The following is a 20,033-nucleotide window of genomic DNA, read 5'->3' as shown; positions in this document are numbered from 1 at the left end:
GCTCGGGCTCTCACGCCATGTGCCCCCGCCCCGCCCCCAGCAGCTCAGTTCTGCTCCCAGACGTGCACCCAGACGCCAGGGCGGCAGCAGGCGGGGTGGGGGGAGACTCACGTTTCGGGGCCGGATAGAGACTCTCTCGTGAACCATGTTCATGCCTGGGACAATCACGCTCATCTTCCGCGGCCCCTTGAAGCCCAAGACGTTTGTCTCCTGGGAAATAGAGAATGCAACAGTGGCGCCCCTACTTACCTACCAGGGACTCTACTTACCTACCAGGTGGAAGGGACTAAAGCTGATGGGCTAGTCTGTACCCCTGCCACCTGAACGTCTAACCGGCACCTCTAAAGTTTACCTGTCTGGAACCGAGTTCCCGAATCTCTAAGCTCCTCTTAGTCTCCCTGGCTTCAGTTGACAGCTCAGTTCTTCCGTGTGCTCAGGTGATGTATTTGAGTCGTTCTCACAACCCACTTCTGACCCATCAGAAGATGATGTCAACTCTACCTTCAGACTCTCTCGAATGCGACCACTTTTTTACCAGCACCTCTCCACCCGAGGTCACAGTAACAGCCATCATCGGGATTCCTTATTTCTGACCTTGCCCCGGCCCCGTCTGTTCACAAAGCAGCAAGGAGGCCCGCTGTCACAGCTTTTGCCTCCACTGTTCACTCAGGTTAAAAACTGAAGGTCTTACCTTGACTGTGAGGCTTCTGTGGTACAGCCCCTCTCCTCTCCTCGGCACTTGCCCCCCTTGCCTGCCACCCCCCCCACCCCATGGTTCCCCAGGCATGCCAGTCACAGGCCATCAGCACTGGCCGTGTTTCCCACTAGGCCTCCGTGGCTGGCTCTTCCCAGGTGCTACCTCAGGGAGGCCCTCCCTGCCATCTGCACGAAAAGCTCACACACACCTGAACATTTCACACCCCTGCTTTATGGTCTCTTCTTCACGTTTATCAGGAACGTTATTTTGCTTATAAATGTTTTGTTTTTGTTTTTTTTAGCTTGTCTCCCTCACTAGGGGTTTAGGTCCCATAAGGGTATAAATCCATGTCTCCTGTTTACCCCTCTCCTGGTGCCTCAAACAGTATTAGCTGGGGCTCAAGAAGCATTTGAAGAGATTCGGGCTGCCTCCCAAAGGTGACCAGCAGGTGGCATCAGAGGCTCACACAGAACAGCTATGGCTTCTCCAATCGGCCTCCAAGAAGTACCCATGCCCAGGTTAATGGGGGTACCGATTAATGGGGGTACCGATGTCTCATTTTAAAATAAGGTAGAGAAATTCCCTGTATTTACATTCCAGTTTGGTCACTTAGCTGTGACACCGGCAAGTGACCCAACCTCTGAGCTTCAGTTTCCTCATCTATATGAAAGAAGGAAATAGGACTGAGCTCTCAGGTCAGGAATTCCGTGAGATGATTATGCACAGGGCCTTGTAGGGTCCTTGCAGGGCCCAGGCACTGAAGGGAGGGGTAGAAGGATGTACCAACAAGAACTCAGGCCTCCTGCTTCCTTTCCTGGAGACTCTCAGTCTGGGCTGCATAGAGCTCAGCCAGGTTCCCCGGAGCTCCCGGAGCAGATGGTCATCTGTGGGCTGAGCTCTGAGGACACGCACGGGCCACTCCAACACAGGGCAGCCCAGCTCTGTAAAGTGCTGTCTACTCACAAAGACCGATGGGACAGCTCACAGAGTGGGCAAGTCCTCAGTGTCATGTCTAACTTGGGAGACCAGAGACCCAGGAATGCACAACTCACGTAGCACACGGCTGCCAACTCCTGACGCAAGGTTCCACTTTCCAAAGTCGAGGATGATGCCTTCTGAGGATTGACTCCATTGTCATAAACAGTGAACTTAGTGCCCATGAGGTTGGACCTGAAGGGACAGGCAATCAATAGATGATCATGCACCCTCTGCCCTGGGGCAGGGAACAGCTCAGTCTGTCCCAAGAGGAGCCTGCAAAATTCTAGGTTGGGCCAGGAGCAGACCGGGAGCCCACTGCACACTGAATTCCATCTCTGAAGGTGCTTCATGGGGAGAAGGCCTGGACTTGCTCTGAACAGAATCAGTGGGCATCTTAGTTCAGAGAAGGAAATTCCAGGAGGTAAATCTGGGTTCCACAGGTTTCCCTGGAGGAACAGGAGTGTTCCCCTCCTGGGAGGCGAGCAAGCAGAAGGGCAACTGGCAAGACCGTAGAGGACACTCACCATCCCATGGAAAGTGGAGATGACCTCCTGTCTCGGGTCCAGCCTGTGACCGTTGATCCAGCCCCATCTCTAGCATTAGATCCTTACCTCCAAACTGGACTTATGCTCCCCAAATCTGGCACTCTGTTCCCCGAGGCCTAACTCAGAACCTTCCCTCAACCCCAAGCTTGCTCTCTCTTCCCTCAAGGGCTCACTCACAGCCCTTCCCTCTGGCACTGACCGTGGGGCACAGGGCAAGGCAGCTCTTCCCTGGTGGCCTACATCTTCAGTGACTTCCTGAGGTCTGACCTGTCCCTCCTGGTGGGCCTGTGTCCTACTTGTCTAGAAGCAGCTCGGTAGGGTATGTGAGCTTCATCTCCAAGTGTGCTCTAGGCCGGCATAGACCTGGGCCTATGTTTGGAGCTGATGGACAGAGAGGATTCTAGGAGAGGGTCTGACCCCGACCTAGATCTCCCTCAGGGACAAGACATGCCCTCTCTGGAGTGTGGCCCTGCCTTCCCCCCGACCAGCTTCCTGGGGGAGCACTAGTACCGCAGTTTCCCGATGTAGCTGTCCCCTCCTCGAGACAAGTCTGTTGGGTCCACAGAGATGAGGTAATTGGAAGTTTTACTCTTCTTTCTCTTCCTTCCCGCCAAGAGGAACACCTTGGGGAATGGAGCAAGGTCATTTGAAGAGATTCGGGCTGCCTCCCAAAGGTGACCTCTTTTCCAGGCCCAGCCTCTAGTCAGGTACCATCCTGGGTGCCACTCCCACCCACGCCTCTCCCCTGCTTCGGCTCCTGAGCGTATGCACGTGTCCTACATGCACAAGGATGCCCCAGTAAACACAAAGGTATGCCCTGGCCAGGCACGGAGACTTCTGTCCCCCTGGTGAACTGAAAGGACAGTGCTGGACCTGAGGCCTCCAGTCACATTCCAGCCCACAGCACCTCAAGCCTGCCTAGGTGAAACCGCAGGCTCAAGCCAACCTCACCTTCTTCCCATCCTCGCGGTCCAGGTGCAAGAAGTAGGTGGGGTACATCCCCCGGTCCATCCCCTTCTTGTCCCGCGTAATGCGGCACTTGATGGTGATACCTTGGGGGGCCGGCCTCAGTGCAAACTCCTCGAGATCCTGGACCTCAACATCTGCCGAGGGTTCTGGGGCTGTCGGGCTTGGGGCTGAGGCTGCCTCCTACAGGGGAAAGACCCCGAGCAACTGCAGCTGGTGGTTAGGGACCCAAAGCTGCCCCCTGATATGGTGGGAACCCATCTTGCAGGGTTCCTGGGGTGTGGGTCTGGCCATCCTGGCCCTGGGGTCAGCCATTAGCTAGCTAGCTCCTTGGCCCTCCCCCCACCTCAGCAATCCCTGGGCAGAGATGGAGGACGTGAGCAGGTTCTCCAGGCCATCCTGTCCACTCCTGGCCAGGCTGAAGAGAAGGGGAGGCAGGACAGGAGGACAGGAGGGACCCACCCAGAAAAGCTCCTGAGAGTACCTAGGCCCGGTGCCGAGAGAGCCAACTCTCCATTTCTTCACTCCCATTCCCCTCCAACCTGGACGATCGGACCTCTGAAGCCTGCTGTCCACACTCCTGCTGGGCAGGGAAGTGCCTCACCCTGGTGGACTTCCTGCTAGTAGCCGAGCTGGGGCGGGTGTTGCTGTTTAGCTGGGAGGAGCTGGAGCTATTTTCATCCTCCTCTTCCTCTTCCTCTTCGAAGCTCATGCTGCTAGAGACACCTGGGCCAGGCAGAGGAATGGGAAGGGACAAGTGGTCACACACACATGCCCAGATACCCATTCAGAAGCCCTGAGTCACCCGTACACACACATGGCCATATGTACACACGTGCGTACACACACACACATCCAAATATATGCAATGACACGTTCTCAAGGGCATGCATGAGCTGTGGGTCACCATCCCTAGGGGGTAACCCCCTCTCCCCTCCCCAGCTTCAGCTCAGTCCTCCCAGGAGACCCCCCTCTGCAGCAGTCAGTGCCCATCTCCTGGGTAGCGAGGCGTGAGTGGAGCAGACCCTGCGCTGGGAGGCTTCATTTCTAGTAGAGGCTCCGGCGGCCCGTGCCGTGCAATCCGGTTGGAGGCGCCAGCTCCCTCCGCGCCCAGCCTGCAGTGCATGGCCCACGGGCTCCTCCCCAGCTTGCCTGCAGCCTTCGGCTCCACAGGTCTCCCCACCTGGAATGCTGCCCCCAGCCTCACGCTGCCCCAGTGGCCCTTTCTCCAGGAAGCTGGCCCTGACCTCACCTCTTGAGACCTGTGGCACTGCCGGGCTTCCCCCTGCCACCCTGTGCTGGTGGGTCCCTGGGGCAGGGCTCATGGTGGGGAAACTCTGGGCAGCAGGTTTCCCAGGAGGACCTGCCCTGTCCCTTGGCATTCTGCCCGGCTCCCCGAGCTCAGCAGATGTTGGGGAAACACTCTGCAAGAGGACCTTTTTCAAAGGAACTAAAGGAAAAGGAACCCTGCCTCCAAACCTGCGCGTCCCCGGGGGCAGGAGACGGAGGCGGCGAGACAGGGCCGGGCTGCCCACTGGTTGCTTTCCCTAGTTCACACTTTCCCTAACGTGGCCTTATCAGGGGCCCCTACGCCCGTTTCTCACGGGCCTCCAACTGTACCCCCTACCAGGGCCATGTTTCCCAAGAGGGGTGCACCTGAGAATCTGGGACTGAGCTTTGGGGGTGTCACTGAACCCCCACGGGGCTCACCCTTCCTCTGCATCGTGGCGCGGAGGTCCTGCCCGCTGGGCTGCGCGCCCCCACCGGCTGCCGTCTCCCCCGCGTCCTGGGCGTGGTCCGACCGGCCCACAGTCAGGATCTGCACCGGGCCTGGGGCCTCAGACTTCTCTTCCGCCAGTACTGCTGGCCCGCTGGTGCCTGCAGGCCACGGACACTCCTGAGTCCCGTGGGGGAGGGGGTGGGGTGGGGGAGGGGGAGAGCCCAGACTCCCAGACACCCACCCTTGCAGTGGGTGAGGGATGGTGGGGGGAATCCTCTGCAAAATTTTATTTGCAAAAGATTTTTAAAAAACTAATGACTGCCGCCAGCCTCTTAATGATTGATAAGCTACAAAGGGACACGGGCTTCGTTTCTTCTGCTGTCCCCCCAGATTAGTCGCTGAGGGTTGCAGTGCCTCGATCCCCAGGCAGAAGACCGCCATCTACAAAGCCAACTGCACGGTGAAAGAGACAAGACGGCCAACAAGGATGGATCACGACCACGGCCAAGGCCACCACTCGCTCGCAGACGCGGCCAGCTCCTGGTTGTCAGCGCTAATCGTCTCTCACACGGACAAATACACACAAACCGTAACTCACAGACATCGTTCAAAACATATGGGGGCCTCTTGAAAAAGATGGGGGTCGGCATCCATGCCCCTTCCCAAATGGAAGATCGCTCATCCCATCTCCGTCTGCCCAAGGTGCCCACGTAACAGAAGGCCTGGCCCACACAGGTGGCAGCCGCCCTGCCTGGCTAGGCTAGGCCCCAAATGCTGCGGGGAGCTCCAGAAGCCCAGGAACCCCGACACAGCACTGTCCAACCAAGTCCCAGAGGCCTGGGAGTCACTGCCCATGCCTAAGGGATGGGGACACAGACAGGACCTGTGGCAGGAGCCACCTTAATCTCTAGGGATCTTTGCTGGAGAGAGAGGAAGAGAGAGAATAGACTGGTCTGGGGGCCCAGCAAGCAGACTTAGGACTAGAACAGAGTCAAGAAAACCCACATGGCCACGGTGAGAACCGCACACGTGTGGGGCAGGCTATTAGGGAGGCAGGGAGACCTGCCAGAAGGAGTGTCCCGGGGCAGGACAGAGAGAGGGGGGTGCTCAGGTGGGGTGGCAGAGGGACTTCCTGGGCCGTACACAGTCATGTGCACCTCACTTCCTGGCACCATGGGGAGCCAGCCCAGGAACCCCAGGAGCCACATGAAGCCTGTGAGGCAGCTGGGTGAGGGCCTGGTGCCATCTGTGCCTGCACTGAGGCTTCCCACTCCATCCTGTACCTCCAAGTCTGGAGGGGAAACCTCCCCCCAACCCTCCAGTGGGAGCCAGGCCTCCTGAGGAGGGCTGTAGTAGAGGCCAGCCAACCTTTGTGCTTCCCCTTTTTCTCCTTCCTGGAGGCCCCGCCCTGGCCCCCCGTTGCCGCTGCTGCCTTGGTTCTCTTGGCTGAGGCTGGTGCTGTTGGGCGGGCAGCTCCCAGCTGTGCACTGATAAGCGAGTCGGCCTCTTGAACTGCTCAGGAGAGAGCCCAAAGGAGGGAGAGGGAGGGGGGAGAGAGATAAGGGGGGGTGAAGAAGGAGAGGGAGAGATAGAAAGAGAGACAGACATGGGCCCAAGGTGAGACCAGAACTCCAAGTGGAACTCACTTCTCAGCACATTTCCGAGGGCCCCACCACCACTCAAGCCCTACGGGGGCCTCTGTACCACCCATCTCCACAAGGCAAAGGTGCCCAAGGCAGGCCGGGCTGGAAGGAGGTGGCTCCCCCAGCCTGGTGTGATCCAGTCAACAGGCTGGCCCACACCAGGATCAACCTAGAAGCACTACAGTCAAAACTCTGGGCCAGCAAACTGTTTGAGCCTGGGAGAATGTGGGCCACTCACGGTGGTGAAGACAGACAAGGCTGCATCTCCTAGAAGACCCAGAACTAGTATGGCCAGCACTCCAGGGAGCCCGTGCTGCCCCACATGGGACAGGCCCAGGGGAGCCTGGGATGCCACGCTATCCCCGCGCCCCCCCCCCCCCACCCCGCCGAGCAGACCAACTCCGGGCTACAAGGGGCTGCACACACAGAGTCACAGCTGGGTGGCCTCCAAAGTCTCCACACATCAGAACTCCAACCTGCTTCAAGTCTTTGAACGACTTCTCATTGCTCATAAGATGAAAACCAACATTCTCCTGCAAGTCTGGCCCCTCCAGCTCCCTTCCACTTGGCCTTAACTACGCACCCCTCATCTCTCAAGTACTCCAAGCCCCAGCCCCACCAGGCTCTTCACACTGTACTCCCTCCTGCCACCGGGGCTTTGCTCTAGTTGTCCCACTGCCTGGGCTGTCCTACTGACGTCGGCCCTCTGGCCCCAACTAAACTCCCACTCGACCTGCAGATTCCAGCTCAGGCGTCACTTCCTCAGGGAGGCCTTCCCTGGCCCTAGTCTGGGAGCAGGTTCTCTGCTGTTCACTTACAGAGCCTGGTTTCTTCCTGCAAAGCACACCTGTGACTACCTGTTTAACTCTCTCCCCCCTCCTAGACCTTCAGGTCCCTGAACGAACAGAGACCACACTTTGTGCTTACCCAGGACCCTCAGCCTCTAATCCAGAGCCTGACACAAAGTGACCCCTCAACAAATATTTAAGAAGTGAATATATGAACGAGCATGGTCAATGAAAAACTGCCTGCCGGGGTAAACCGCTCTGACTCAGGTCAAACTCGCCCACCATCCTCTGGAAATGGTGCCCTTGTGTTTAACACCAAGAGCCAGCAGAGGGCAGAGCAGAGGCGGCTAAAGCCGCAGGTGGGGGTGGGCGGTGCTCAGGTCAGCACGGGGGGGGGGGGGGGGGGGGGGGGGGGGGAGCAGGAGCAGCACCACCCCCCCAAGCCCCCCAGCCCCCTCAGCCCCCCACGGCCTGGAGTCTCGGCGGGGATCAGCATTCAGCTGACTGGACCGCGGAACACACCATGGCAGCTTCAGTTTGCAAAGCCCCAAAACAGAAATTTCCTCGACTTGAAAATCGGCCCAGAGAGGGGAGGGGACTTGCACACAGTCACGAGTGAGCAGGTGCCCCACAGGGGCGTGACCAGAAACGGTCTCCTGACTTGGGTGGTACCCACTCTGCGGAGGGGCTGCAGTCTTTCTGCAGGCCTGGCCCTGCCCCCGGCACACAGTCGGTGCTCAAGAGACACCTGTCAAAGCAACTGCACAGCAGTGACTTCTGCAACTCCCAAGGCCTCCGGACGCCCGAGCGCATGCAGGGGCCCCAGCCTCCCTGGGCCCGCAGCCCTCTGCCTGGGCTCGGAGGGGTTCTGGGCCCGAGCATTCTCTGATGGGGAATGGAGGAGCCCTTCACCTGCCCCGGCCGGCAGGAAATCCCGGGGGGGCCCCAAAACAGTGCCAGGGTGTGAGGCCAGGGCACCGGGGCCTCCCCAGGCTGCCCCAAGGGCAGGCCTTACCTTGGTAGCTGGTGCTGCCGCTGCTGCTGAGGTAGGACTCCACCAGGGGGGCCTGCTCCTCCGACTGCCGGGCCCGCCGGCTCCGGGGCCGCCCGTCCGCATTGGCCTGCACCATCAGGGGCTCTTGACGCTTCTTCTTCTGCTTCTGCTCCAGCAGGGCCCGCTACAGAGGCACCGGACAGGCACAGAAGTTGGCGGGCCCTGAGAGGGCAGCCTGTCACTTCCACCCAGAGGGCAGGCTCCCGACGGGGACCAAAGAGAAGGCCCTGCTCACTCAGATCAGTCCTAGATCTGATGGGCCCACTATGGGCCACGGCTTCATGCCCTCAGCACCTGGAGACTCAGGGTCCAGGAAAAGGAGGCAGAAGTCGGCCCAGGCAGCTGCCCTGGCAGGACCACGGCACAGACGTCCAGTGCTCCGACTACAGGGACCCAGCTGCCTGCCCGGAAAAGCCCTGGCTTCTGGGGCAGTGCTGATGCTGAGCTGGTAGAGAGCTTGCTTTCTTCTGCAAAAGCCTGTCTCTGCCCACCCCTCCACCCCCCAGCTTGGGTCACCTCCCGGAAAGGAGACAGTCCTCCCTCTCCACCCTTGGAGATTCTGGCCAGAATGGTAAGTGCTGACTGTCCAGCCACGCCGCCCCGGCCCCACTCACCTGCCGGTCCAGCTTCTGCTGCCTCAGGTTGCTGCCCTCATCATCTAAGACACTGCGGAGGGAGAGGGGGGCACTCAGGACCTGCCCGTAGGCTGCCAGAAAGGAGCCCAGAGCCCGCCCCTGGCACATCTGGGTTCCTTAAACCCCTCTCATCATGACTCCCAGGTACACAGGAGAGGCAAGAAGGGTGGAGCCACTATCTGGCTGCAGACAGAGGTGTGTGCTATGTCTTTGCCACCTTAGGAGCTTTCTCTTGCTGGGAATCCCACTGATCCATGGAATTAGCCCAGCCTGGAAGTACAGGAGGAGACTTTCCCTTTGGGCCTATGAGCGGGGACATGACTAAGATCCAGGGAAGCCTGTCCAGAGGCATCAGGTGCAAGCCAGCTCCAAGGCTGGGCTTCAGACCTAGGTGCCTATCTGCTCTAGGCCCTCTCGATCTCACCAGCTCCTCCCTTGTCTTTCCATCCTTTTTGGAGGAGGCTGGATCCTTTCGGGCAGACTCTTTTGTAGTCAACCTCCTGGCTCTCCAGGTAGTGGAATGTCCCCTCTAAAAGAGGGCCCCTCATTTGGGAGAGTGAAGCTAAAAGACCAGCCAGTCCCTGCGGGCAGGACTAGGGCTGGGTGGGGATGTCTGCAGGCAGACGCAGCACCTCAGTGCACTGCCCAGCAACCAGCCAATATGGTGTGGGGGCACCAAGGCATTAAACTCCTGAGTCCCTAAAGGTCCTGGAACGGGCAGTGTCATCTCACATAGACTGGACCTGCCTCCCAGGAAGACAAGCGCATTTAGGGAGCTCCAACCACTTAGCATTCCTTCTAATCCAAGACACACACACGAGACACGTAGGCCCAAATTCTAAAAAGCCAAGGTTAGGGAGTAGGGATGGAGCCTGAGGATCTGAGCCCTGGGAACCCCCAGACTACCCCTGGCCCAGTTATACTGAAGCCTGCCCCTGAACCAGGCCTTGTGTAGGTACCTGCACAGGCAGCCGGAGTACATCAGGTCTGTACGTGAAGCCCTAAGTATATCTCATGTGTGTGCGCACACTGGGAGGTGTCCAGATATAGGAGTACATCAACACGTGTGAGCACACACCTGCATGTCTATGCATACGAACACCTGCGCAAGAGGTGGGTGTGCTTGTGAGCAGGTGAGTACGGTATGTGTGTAAGGAGGAGAGATGAGGGCAAGCAGCCCTGAAGACAAGGTAATGGCCAGTTCCGCCTCCTCCTGACAACAGCGGCTCTTTCTGGCCGGAAGGATCCTTGACCTGCAATGTCCCTTCAGCTCATCCAAACTAGCTGTGTGTCCGCGTGCTGGGGGAGCCAGCCGAGGGTGGCAGGAAGTCGGATTACTCAGCCCACCACCCGCCTCCCGGGCCACCACCTAGGACAACTGGATACTTGTAACTGGCAGCTGTGCCGCCGACTTGGACACCTTCCCCGATACCCATGGGCTGCTCTGCATGCAAGAGGAGTCCCGCCCGCCTGTGATCCGGGGCTGTTCCCAGGCTTATTCTCCAAAATGCTTGGCTGCCAGAACACGAGAGAAAATGCTACTAAACAGACGTGCTTCTAAGTCAAGGTCCCAGTCCACCTAAAAGAGTCCAGAGCTGCACGAGGGACCCCCTGAGGGCACTGCCAGGACCAGGCGACAGGGAACCGGCTCCTCAAAATTCAGGCTGGCTGGGCTAGTGAGTGCCGCATCAGGGAAAGCAGACGCCACAGGCCGGAGGGCGGCAGCCAGAGTTCTGAAGGATGCATTTATTGGAGGGAGCAAGATGCCCGGGGGCCCCGCCAGGTCTGAGGGCTGTAACCCTGCCACTGGTGTCTCCACCTCAAGTCACTGGCCCGACTGAGTGACGCCAGGGCAAATCATCTGCTCCCACAGACTTCAGAGGCTCTGCAAACACCACCGCCCGCCGGGGTCTGCTGCACGAGCAACACGTATGCATTTAAAACCTGCAGGACATGGACAGGAACCGCCGTCTGAACTCCACGCGGCACCTGGCTGACAGGAAGGACGGGGCCTGACAGCCAACCATGCTCCGCTTGCCAAGCTCTGGGGCTGGGTACACACACGGTAGCCCGTGATCCCAGTCATGTGCTAGTGGCCGGGCCACAGGAGCCCATGTCACCTCCACGAGCCTGCCAGCTCCGCTTCCTGCTAGCAGGAGGCCGCTCCGGGGCGCACTGGGAGCATGTGAGTCACTTGCACTTTCATAGGGCAGGGCCAGGGCCAGTCGTCTGGGTCATCCCGGTACTGAGCGTGGTGAGCAGGGCAAAGACGACGCCTTCTATGGTGCTGACGCAAACATCTAGGGGCATGCAGGACAGGGGACATCCACCTGAGAGTTACGCTGACATGAGCAGAGCCGCCTCCAGAACTGCCGGGTCACGGTGGCAGCTCGATGGGACAGAGGCGGCTCCAGCCGTGGTGGCCTTGTTGCCCAGTGCCTCTAGTGTCCTAATCTGCATGGTGGGTGGGGGGCACATTCCTACTCCAGGCTACTATCTCACTGCCATGGACTTTCCACCTGTCACACTTAGGCAAGAAGGCTGCTTTCTTCTTTCTCTGGCCCCACCCCCATTTCCTGGTGGGGCAGAAAGACCTAGAGCCGCAGGTTTCAGTACTGCTGGTTATCCAGAAGGATTTTAGGTGGGATGGACTTCACCAATGGCCTTCACAGAAAGATGGATGAACAAGGGGTAAGCTTCCGGTGAGAGTCCAAAAACTAAGAGACCCCAGAAGTGCCTAGAGAGCCACCCCCGCCTCGCTCACCCCCAGGCACACTGGAGCAGCAGGGTTGGGGGTGGGGGGATGCAGGCTGGGGGGCGCAGCTGGGAGAAGCAACCTGTGCCCAGGGAGTAAGAACGTGCCTGGCTGAGCAGGCCCCACGCAGGAGGGCCGGGAGTCCATGCACCTGCGTGCGCTGGCCCCGTACAGTGGGGCAGGTTCCTGCTCCGGCCCGGTTTCTAGGAAAGCGGCCAGAGTCCGAGGAGACCACGGTCTCCCAGCGGGGACGAGCTTGGCCTGCCTGTCAGCACTGTGTCTGAAGCGGACGTCTGTCCCCGGCGGGTAACAAATCCCTGCTAGCCCCAGCGGCTGCGGAGAACCGGCTGCGAAGGCCCCCGCCCCAGCCCCCCGGGCGGCCCTGCCCCTCAGCTCCCACTAGAGCATGTTCCTTTCTCTCTGACACTCCCCGGCCTGTCTCTGCCGATGGGCACCGTTCTGGGCAGCACTAAATGATAACCACAGAGGAGACAGTAATGGCTTTTTAACAACTCGGGCTCCAATTATGGAATCACTGCCAAGCCCAGGCTGCCAGCTGCAGCCCCGCCAGGAGACTCGGACAGGAGACAGGGCACTGATGGATGGGTCCTCCAGCTGACCCTGGCGGCATCTTCATCACAGTCGCCTCCTGCTGGCGACCAGACCGGGGAGATCCAGGGAAGCACCGGCCACTGGCTTGTGGGGGTCACAGAAACTCCGTCTGCTGTGTCCATCGATCCAGCCATCCTGCCCAGGGCCAACGAGGTGGCCCCTTGGCCTCCCAAGCAGACAGCCCCTCCGTATCCCCTTGCTTCCGCCAAGTTGCCCAACAGATGTCTGGAGAGAAAACCATGCTTGAAAACAAATGAGAGCAGAGGCACTCCTCTCCCGGGATGGAAAAGCCAGACACGGACAACACATTTAGGAAGCCGGGTCCCTGCCTCTCGAGACTCCACCCTGTGAGCTCGGCTAGGCCACCAGAGCTGACCAACCAGAGGCCTGGGGGCCAGGCTACCTAGAGACAGGCTCAGACTTCATGCCCAATTCACCCTGCCCTTTTATGCCCTCATTCTTTCCACTCACAGAAGATTCTGCCCCTGCTGGACCCAGGGAGGCAAGCAAATGTCCTGTCAGAGCAGGGAAGGCCACCCAGAGGGTCAGGCCCAACCCCATACCTGTGCCAGACCCCTCCTCACCCCAGCATGCCCAGATTTGTGCCTAGTGACGGCTTGGAACATCAGGGAACACAGCAGGTGTGGGAACAGGAGCACCCCAGAAGGGAGAAGCCCACAGTGCTGAAAGGAGTCTCCGCCTCCCAAGATGAGCCCATTCCAGCCACGGGCTCCCAAACCAGTGCATTACAACTGTTTTGGGCTCTCAGCCCTGACTTGGTGACTCAGAACTGCTAGGGAAGTTATCCCAGAATTGATCCCTCACCTCACTTTCTCTTTTAAAGCCAGAAACATAGATAATTTTAATGTTCAGTCATGCAAATGAGGACCATGAGCCACAGCTGGTGCTCTCTAAGGAACAAAAAGGAAACTTGAGAGTTGTTGAAAGTATGCAAATGCAGCCTTCTGTTCGGATGGGGGAAGAAATCATAGCCTGTAGATCAACCAGTCTTAGTAGGCCCCAAGTAAGATCACACAGGTTAGCTGAAGAGCTAGAAGACCCAGTGGTCCCCAGGAGCAAGCCCAGTCCACCAGCAAGTCCAGGTACACGCCCTCACACCTCTCTGGGGAAACTGGGAGGACAGCATGGCCAGGCTTCCATAGGGAATCGCAAGGACCAGTGACACTCACTTGTGGGCAAGATAAAGCAATGTGAATGGCACGCCCCTCCAATGAGATGACGCTCAAAGGTTTTTGCAACAATAAAGCATGCCATAATCGGAGGTTTCCAGCGACCCTTGCTTAGTGTGTTTATTGATCACCTAAAGACAAGGCAGGTCTCTCAGCAGACTTCTAGGTGACACGAAATAGAAGTGATACTAAACCGCCATTCATGAGAAAAGTACAACTTCAGAAGACACTGGAGAGCTAGCAGAGTCTAGCCAATGGAAACCTAAAAGGAGGAGGTCATTGTCTTACATATGGATCCCCAAACCCAGGTCTTCCCTACACAGGCAGAGTGGGGGACACAGGGCTTGACATCAGCCTGATGAGGCTTTGGGGTTCTGTTTACAGAGGCCTCAAGGTGACTAGTCAGTGAGCCGACACTGAGGACTCAAGGTCAACAACAGGAGCCAAGCAAGGAAGTAATAGCCCCCCCCTCCCCCCGCCCATGCTGCATGTGGCTCCAGACCAGTGCCTGAGAAGGGCAGAGACCAACCCGAGGGTACCCACAGGGCCCCTGCTCCCCGAGGCCTCTCTACCAACCCTGTGTTTCCTGCTCCTCCTGCGGGAAGGAGCAGGCTTGGGACGTGAGTAGTGTGATTCTGCTCCTCCTCCCTGTTGCCAGAGGAGAAGCGGCTGGCCTTGCATCCAGGGTACCCCGAGGTTTCCCACACAGCAGAACTGAAAGAGCCAGGTCTTGCTTGGTCAGCAGTCTTTCTACTCCCCAAAAGCATAGTCTGAAGTGGTGGGAGGACCCTAACAAGAGCCTAGAGGAGGGAAAACCCGGAGGCATGCTGAGGCTCACCCCAAGGAAGAGCTTCCTCATGGTCACAGCCATGTGATGGAAGAGAGCATTCACACAGGGGCCTGGATGGCCTGGAAGGGCCCTTCGAGCTGAGATTCTCATTCTCTGACGAGGGCCATGCTTTTCCAGCAGTACTCCTTTCTCTGAGGGCAGAGTACTACATCCCTTGGGTGTGCTGAGAACCCAGGTGTGGAGCCGGGAAAGCCAGAAAACCCTTAAAGCTATCTGGGGATGTCTCTTTGATTCAAAGTAGTAAGCATCTTGTCTATGCTGGGTCACGCCAGGCACATAGCCAAGGACCAGAGGGGTCCCTGCTCTCCAGGAGTTCAGGGCCTGGTGGGGGGCAATGGCCACAGGACCATGGAGACAAAGCACTGAGGACAGGGCCGCCCGTCACTCCCTTGCTCTTAACGCTCCACCTGCAAATCCTAAATGGTTGTGAAGCCAGGAATGAGGGGCATTTAACACGCAAGAAGAACTCGGATGAAGAGAAAAATGGCAAAAGTGAAAATTATTAACAGTCGTAATAACAGGAAAAAAAAAACAAAAGGCAAAACAAAATTTCAATTGTTCAACTTTATAAACTAAATGCCTCCCTTCTGAGTCAGAATGTGAGATTAATCCATGATCATTATAAACTGAGCCACAATTACCCTTAAGAAGATTATCACCAACTGGCAGTTGCTTCAAAGAAAATGAGCCAGGCCTAGTGAACGCAGGTGCAGCCACCCCAGAGGGAGGGAAATCCCCACCAGGAGAGCTAACGAGAAATCGACCGACCTCTCTCCCCTCAACCAAATGCCACATTCCAGTTCTGACACGCTGGGACACTGGGGACACCTCATACCAGAGCACATGCACACGTGCCCATCCCCCTCAGCTGCAAGTAAACGGCCTTGCCTGTCTTCTGCCCCAGTTTTCTGTGATCACACAGGCATGTGGCTTATACTGCAATCAGCAGCCCAGTTCATGCGAGAGGCAATTTGCATCTCCTCTTCTCAGCTCAGGCAGGTCTCCCCACTCTGGAAGTCTACACCCAAAGTCCAGTGCAGGCTCAGAAAGACCCCAGCAAGGCAGGAGAGATTCTGGCAACTTCGGACCATGGCCTGCCCCCAGCTTGAGAACCATCCTCCTTGCCATAGAGCAAGAAGGCAGGGGCGACAGCAATGGGAAAGCAAGCAGGTAGGATCACAGGGTGCCAAGCTGCTCCTCAGGGATGGGCTTCCATGGTGATAAGATTCAGTGTTCCAGGGGGCACGTATGGGCCCAAGAAAGGAATGGGGGGACAAGGTGGTTGGGCCTAGGCTGAGACAAGTGCCAAATCACCTCCTTCAAGGATGCCAGTACACTGGGCACCTCTGAAGGACAAAGCCATTTCTCAGAGACCACTCTACCTCCCAAGGGACCCCTTTCCTAGAGGAAGGCTTTCTCTAAGACTTGTGCACTTAATCTACACATCGTTTTGGTCTTTGGCTCCTGGAAGAGGCTTCCTTGAACCATGATCTGGCCCGGCCCCTAGTGTGCCAAATCCTAAACACGCCATCGTATCTACAGCCACAAGTGCCATCCCTTCCCTCTGTTCTAAGTCAGTCTGTGGCCACCACCCTGCCACGTGTTCCCCCACACTCGCACTTCCACAGCATAGGAGGCTACTCAGCCCAAAGGCGCCACACAGGCACTTCTGCTGGGTGGCTAGAAAAGGTTAACTCCATGGGGCTGCACGGTCTTCTAGGAGGTCCTCAGCACAGATGTGTCAAGCCAGGATGCTCCAGAAACTACCTGCGCCCCTAGCCCTGGATGCCGGGGGCAGGGTAGCAGCTCTTCTGAGTCAGCAAAGCCCCAGTCTCCCGATGGGAATACCTCCCTGATCTATGGGAGACTCGGAGATGTGACTGCATGATGTCTGCTGGAAACCCTATGGGCAACTCGTGTGTGTGTGCACGTGTGTATGTTGGCAGGAGGGGCACCCACGAATTCTAACTTAGGAAGCCCTAAAACCCCCAAAGAGCTTAGAGACAACAGTTCTCAAGAGAAACCCTGAATCCTCAGGTCAGTGGCAGGTGCCTGTTTGCAAAAGGATCTGCTTTTAACAAGCTTCAGGCGGTTTCGGCTGGTTTCCATTTTGGATGCTGTCTGGACAGACTCCTAAAGGAGCTCTGTCAGAAGTATTTTCCATCCGTGAGTACAATCAGGTCCCTTCCCAAGAGCTGGCTGTGTTACAGGGCAGGTCCTGAGGGTCTGCTCCTACAACCCACAGGCATGTGCACCTCTGCCGGCAATAACATAGTGGCCCTTAGCAGTTCAGCACCCATTTTACACACATGCCTCTCTGGGAGGCCTAGCGACAGCCCCGTAGCCCGTGGCAACCAGGAGCCAATAGGTGGCCAAGGATCTGGTGCTGCCATGACGATGAGCTCTATTCCAGGGGTAATGGAGAGAATGAAGAGTGGATGGGGAAAAGGCTTGCACCTATGTGAGAAGCCCCCCAACACCCCTCCCCCACCCCGACCCCCAGGCACTTGGCAAGGCCCATCTATCCTTGGGACAGGTCACAGAGTCTGGGAACACAGGGCAGCGGTGCTTTCGTGAGTGCTCCTCTGCTTGTACAGGCAGTCTGGCGCGGGGAGTTGGTGTGCGTCCAGGGATAGACGGAGGGGACTGGAGTCTCCGATGTGAATGGTACCTGTGAGTGGGGAGGGGCGTCAGCTGCTGTCCAAACACAGGTCGTGTCTGTGCACAGAGAGTAGGAGTACACCTGTGTGAGCCCGGGCGTCTGTGGGGGCGTACAGGGCGCATGTGCGTATGAGCAGCCCGTGCCCTTGGTTCAGAATAACGGTCTCCAGGAATTCATGCTTTGAGGTGTGAACAGCCCAGCAGGCGCATCTCCGGCCCGAACGCACCCCCGGGGGTGGGGGGGTGCACGCCTGCAGCCGCAAGGGTGCCGCTCGGCTATACTGGCGCGTGGCCCGGCGCGCTGGGCCCGGGGGGCTCGTGGCTGCGCGCGGCTCCCCGGCGGCCACATGGCGCTGCCCGGCCCAGCGCGGCCCACACCGGCGACCCCGGCCCACGAGCGGGGGCGCGCCCGGCTCGGTCCGCCCGGGGCCCAAAGTTGGGGAGGGAAGGCCCAGCGCCCCGAGCCCGCGCCCGCAGTGCGGGATGTGCGGGATGTGCGGGATGCGCGGGCGGAGGCGCCCCGAGCCCGCGCCCCGGAGCTCAAGGGGAGGTGGGACGGGCGCCCGCGTACCTGTAGGGAATCCAGTCGGAATGCGGCTTGGAAGTCATGTCTCCCGGGGCCGGGGCGGCGGCTGCGGCTCTGGAAGCCGGGGCCCGCGGGGGCCGGCGCGGGGGCCCTGCTCAGCTCCCGGGCCGCCCCGGGCCGCATCCTCCCGGGCCGGGGCGCTGGGCCCCGCCGAGGCCCGCACTGCACGCCAGGGCCCCGGCCGCGGGCTCGGCGAGCGGCTGCCTGCGCGGCGCGATGGGCGACTCGGCGGAGTGCGCGGGCCCGCGGCGGCGTGTGCGCGCGTGGGGGCGGGGGCTGCAGGGGGCGCGGGGGGCGGGGGCTGCAGGGGGCGCGGGGGGCGGGGGCTGCAGGGGGCGCGGGGGGCGGGGAGGCCCGGGAGGCGGCCCGGCCCGGCCCGGCCCGCACCGCACCGCACCGCACCGCCCGGCGCCGCCGGAGGGGCTCGAGCCCGCGCCCAGGGGCCGGAGCGCTGCGTGGCGGCGGAGGCCCCGCCCCCGGGATGGCTTCCGCCCCGCCCCGCCCCGCCCCGCCCCGCCCCCTCCCCAAACCCCGCGGCGCCCACCCTGGGCCCCTGCGGCCGCGCCGACCGCCCAGCCGGTTTCTTTCCCCGCCCAGCGGGGCTGTTTCTAACTCCTACCTGCCCCCCGGCTTACCTAGCTCCCCTGAGGGGTGGGAACCGCGGCTCAGATGGGGGACGGCCGGGGCAGCGGGGTGGGATCTTTCGGGGCGGAAAGGGGCTGAGGCCTGAAAGGAACCGGAGAGGTCCCGGGAAACCTGCAGGTCCGAAGCCTGGAGGCTGGGCTGGCCTTCCCCGCCCTGCCCCTTCCACTCCCCCACCCCCGTCTTCACGGGCCCGGGGGGCGGGGGAACCTTTGTTTTTTTTTTTTTTTTTTTTTTTTTTTTTTTTTTGTTAAGGGAGCTGCTTCCTCGCAGCAGCGGGTTTTTCCCCCCTAAGCCGTAGCAGTCAAGAGAAGAATAACATACGCTGTCTATTGAATTCCCAGCCCTCATAAATTCATATTATTTAAGCTCCACAACAGCCTTGAGAGGCATGTATTTTATTCCTACTTCCGGAGAATAAAGCGTCAGTAATGCTAAGATGCCCAAGGACCTAAAGCTACAAAGCGATGGAGCTGAAATGGAACCAAGGTCTCTGTCCTCCAAAGTGCTTTCTAGGGGCCATACGTAAAAGGAGGCAAAAAAAACTTAACAAAGGTCATCTTAAAGTCTCTGAGTACTAAGGAGGTCTTGGCTGTGACTCACACCAACTTTAAAGCAAGCTATGGCATGATGATAGCTGAGAGATAGAGAATCCCCAGCTGGGGAGGAGAGGACAGGAAACGGGCCAGGGGTCTGCCGAGGGGCACAGTCCCCATGCTCCAGGTGTGTGTCCTCATGCGCCCCCTGCAACCATGCCAGAGAGGGTCCATGTGGGGATACTCTGGTGCAAAATAGGCCAGCATGACTGCACGACCGGGTGGGAGAGGGTGAGAGAAGAACCAGCTGGGCTGAGGGAAGGCCCCATCCTGCTGCCCTAGATCCACAGCCAGGACTCCTCACCCCAGGACTCTCCCTGCCTTCCCACCTGGCCTTTGCTATTAACTGTAAAAACAATAACCAAAATGTTTGGAGCATTTGCTGAGTCCAGGTGCTCTCTACACTATAACTCATTTCATCCTCACAACCACCCTAGGAGGTAGATGCTATTATCATACCCATTTCATAGCAGAAGAAACTGGGGCACAGAGAAGGCAAAGATCTTGCCCAAAGTCATAGAGCTGTCCAATGGTGAAGCTAAGATTCACACAGTCTGGGCCCACAGCCCCTGCCCTTAGCCTCCTTTCTGCCTAGCATGGTTCACATAGTGCACATGCCACACACCCGGTCTCATTCTGCAGGTTTCCAGAGCTCAGGACAGGACAGATCCACCTCTGCCTGGCACAACATCCATACTCTCTGAAGGCTGTTACCTCAGATTACTTATCAACCTCCAAGAGCTATCACTGTCAAGGGGACAGAGAGCAGACCAAAGAAATCACTCCAGAATGAGGTGCAGAGGGCAGAAAACCAGAGCTGTTTCCTTGCCTGCTGGGACACTTGGCATGGGCCTTGGTTCCACTTGTCGGGTTCCCAGGAAGATCAGCAGAAAGGGACTGGTTCTTGCCTTGGAGGCCAAAGCACTACCCTCAGGGCCTCTGTCCTTTAGGGCCTAGCAACAAGAGGCTGGTCCACACTCCAGACCATCCTTCCCCAAACTGCAGTCAGCAGCTACCACTTCCGTGACACCTAGAGCCTGGAAGACTTCCCCTTCCAGAATTTGAGGCTGCTCTCCCCAATTCTTCCCAAATGATCTGACACCTTAAAGCAATCA

The 20,033-nt window shown here is 58.7% G+C and overlaps 1 protein-coding gene across 2 annotated transcripts in view; it reads right to left on the bottom strand.

Annotated features, from left to right (window-relative positions):
* TUB (TUB bipartite transcription factor) overlaps positions 1-20,033 on the bottom strand; it is a 28,555-nt gene that overhangs the window by 5,310 nt on the left and 3,212 nt on the right. The window contains exons 1-10 of one of the 2 annotated variants that reach the window (XM_038568956.1): positions 17,666-17,768; positions 9,006-9,057; positions 8,353-8,515; positions 6,275-6,418; positions 4,897-5,064; positions 3,791-3,912; positions 3,172-3,369; positions 2,731-2,843; positions 1,750-1,867; positions 112-210 (exon numbers count right to left, since the gene is read on the bottom strand). In XM_038568956.1, the coding sequence (XP_038424884.1) occupies positions 112-210; positions 1,750-1,867; positions 2,731-2,843; positions 3,172-3,369; positions 3,791-3,912; positions 4,897-5,064; positions 6,275-6,418; positions 8,353-8,515; positions 9,006-9,057; positions 17,666-17,703 (1,215 nt within the window). In that variant the 5' untranslated portion in view covers positions 17,704-17,768. Of the gene's footprint in view, positions 1-111; positions 211-1,749; positions 1,868-2,730; positions 2,844-3,171; positions 3,370-3,790; positions 3,913-4,896; positions 5,065-6,274; positions 6,419-8,352; positions 8,516-9,005; positions 9,058-17,665; positions 17,769-20,033 lie in introns of those variants that run through there. The other variant, XM_038568955.1, reaches the window with a different exon arrangement.

Source organism: Canis lupus, chromosome 21 (assembly GCF_011100685.1).
Source record: "Canis lupus familiaris isolate Mischka breed German Shepherd chromosome 21, alternate assembly UU_Cfam_GSD_1.0, whole genome shotgun sequence".
Classification (NCBI taxonomy): domain Eukaryota; kingdom Metazoa; phylum Chordata; class Mammalia; order Carnivora; family Canidae; genus Canis; species Canis lupus.
Note: the sequence above shows the minus strand (reverse complement) of the source record. Positions and strands in the feature narration are given on the sequence as shown.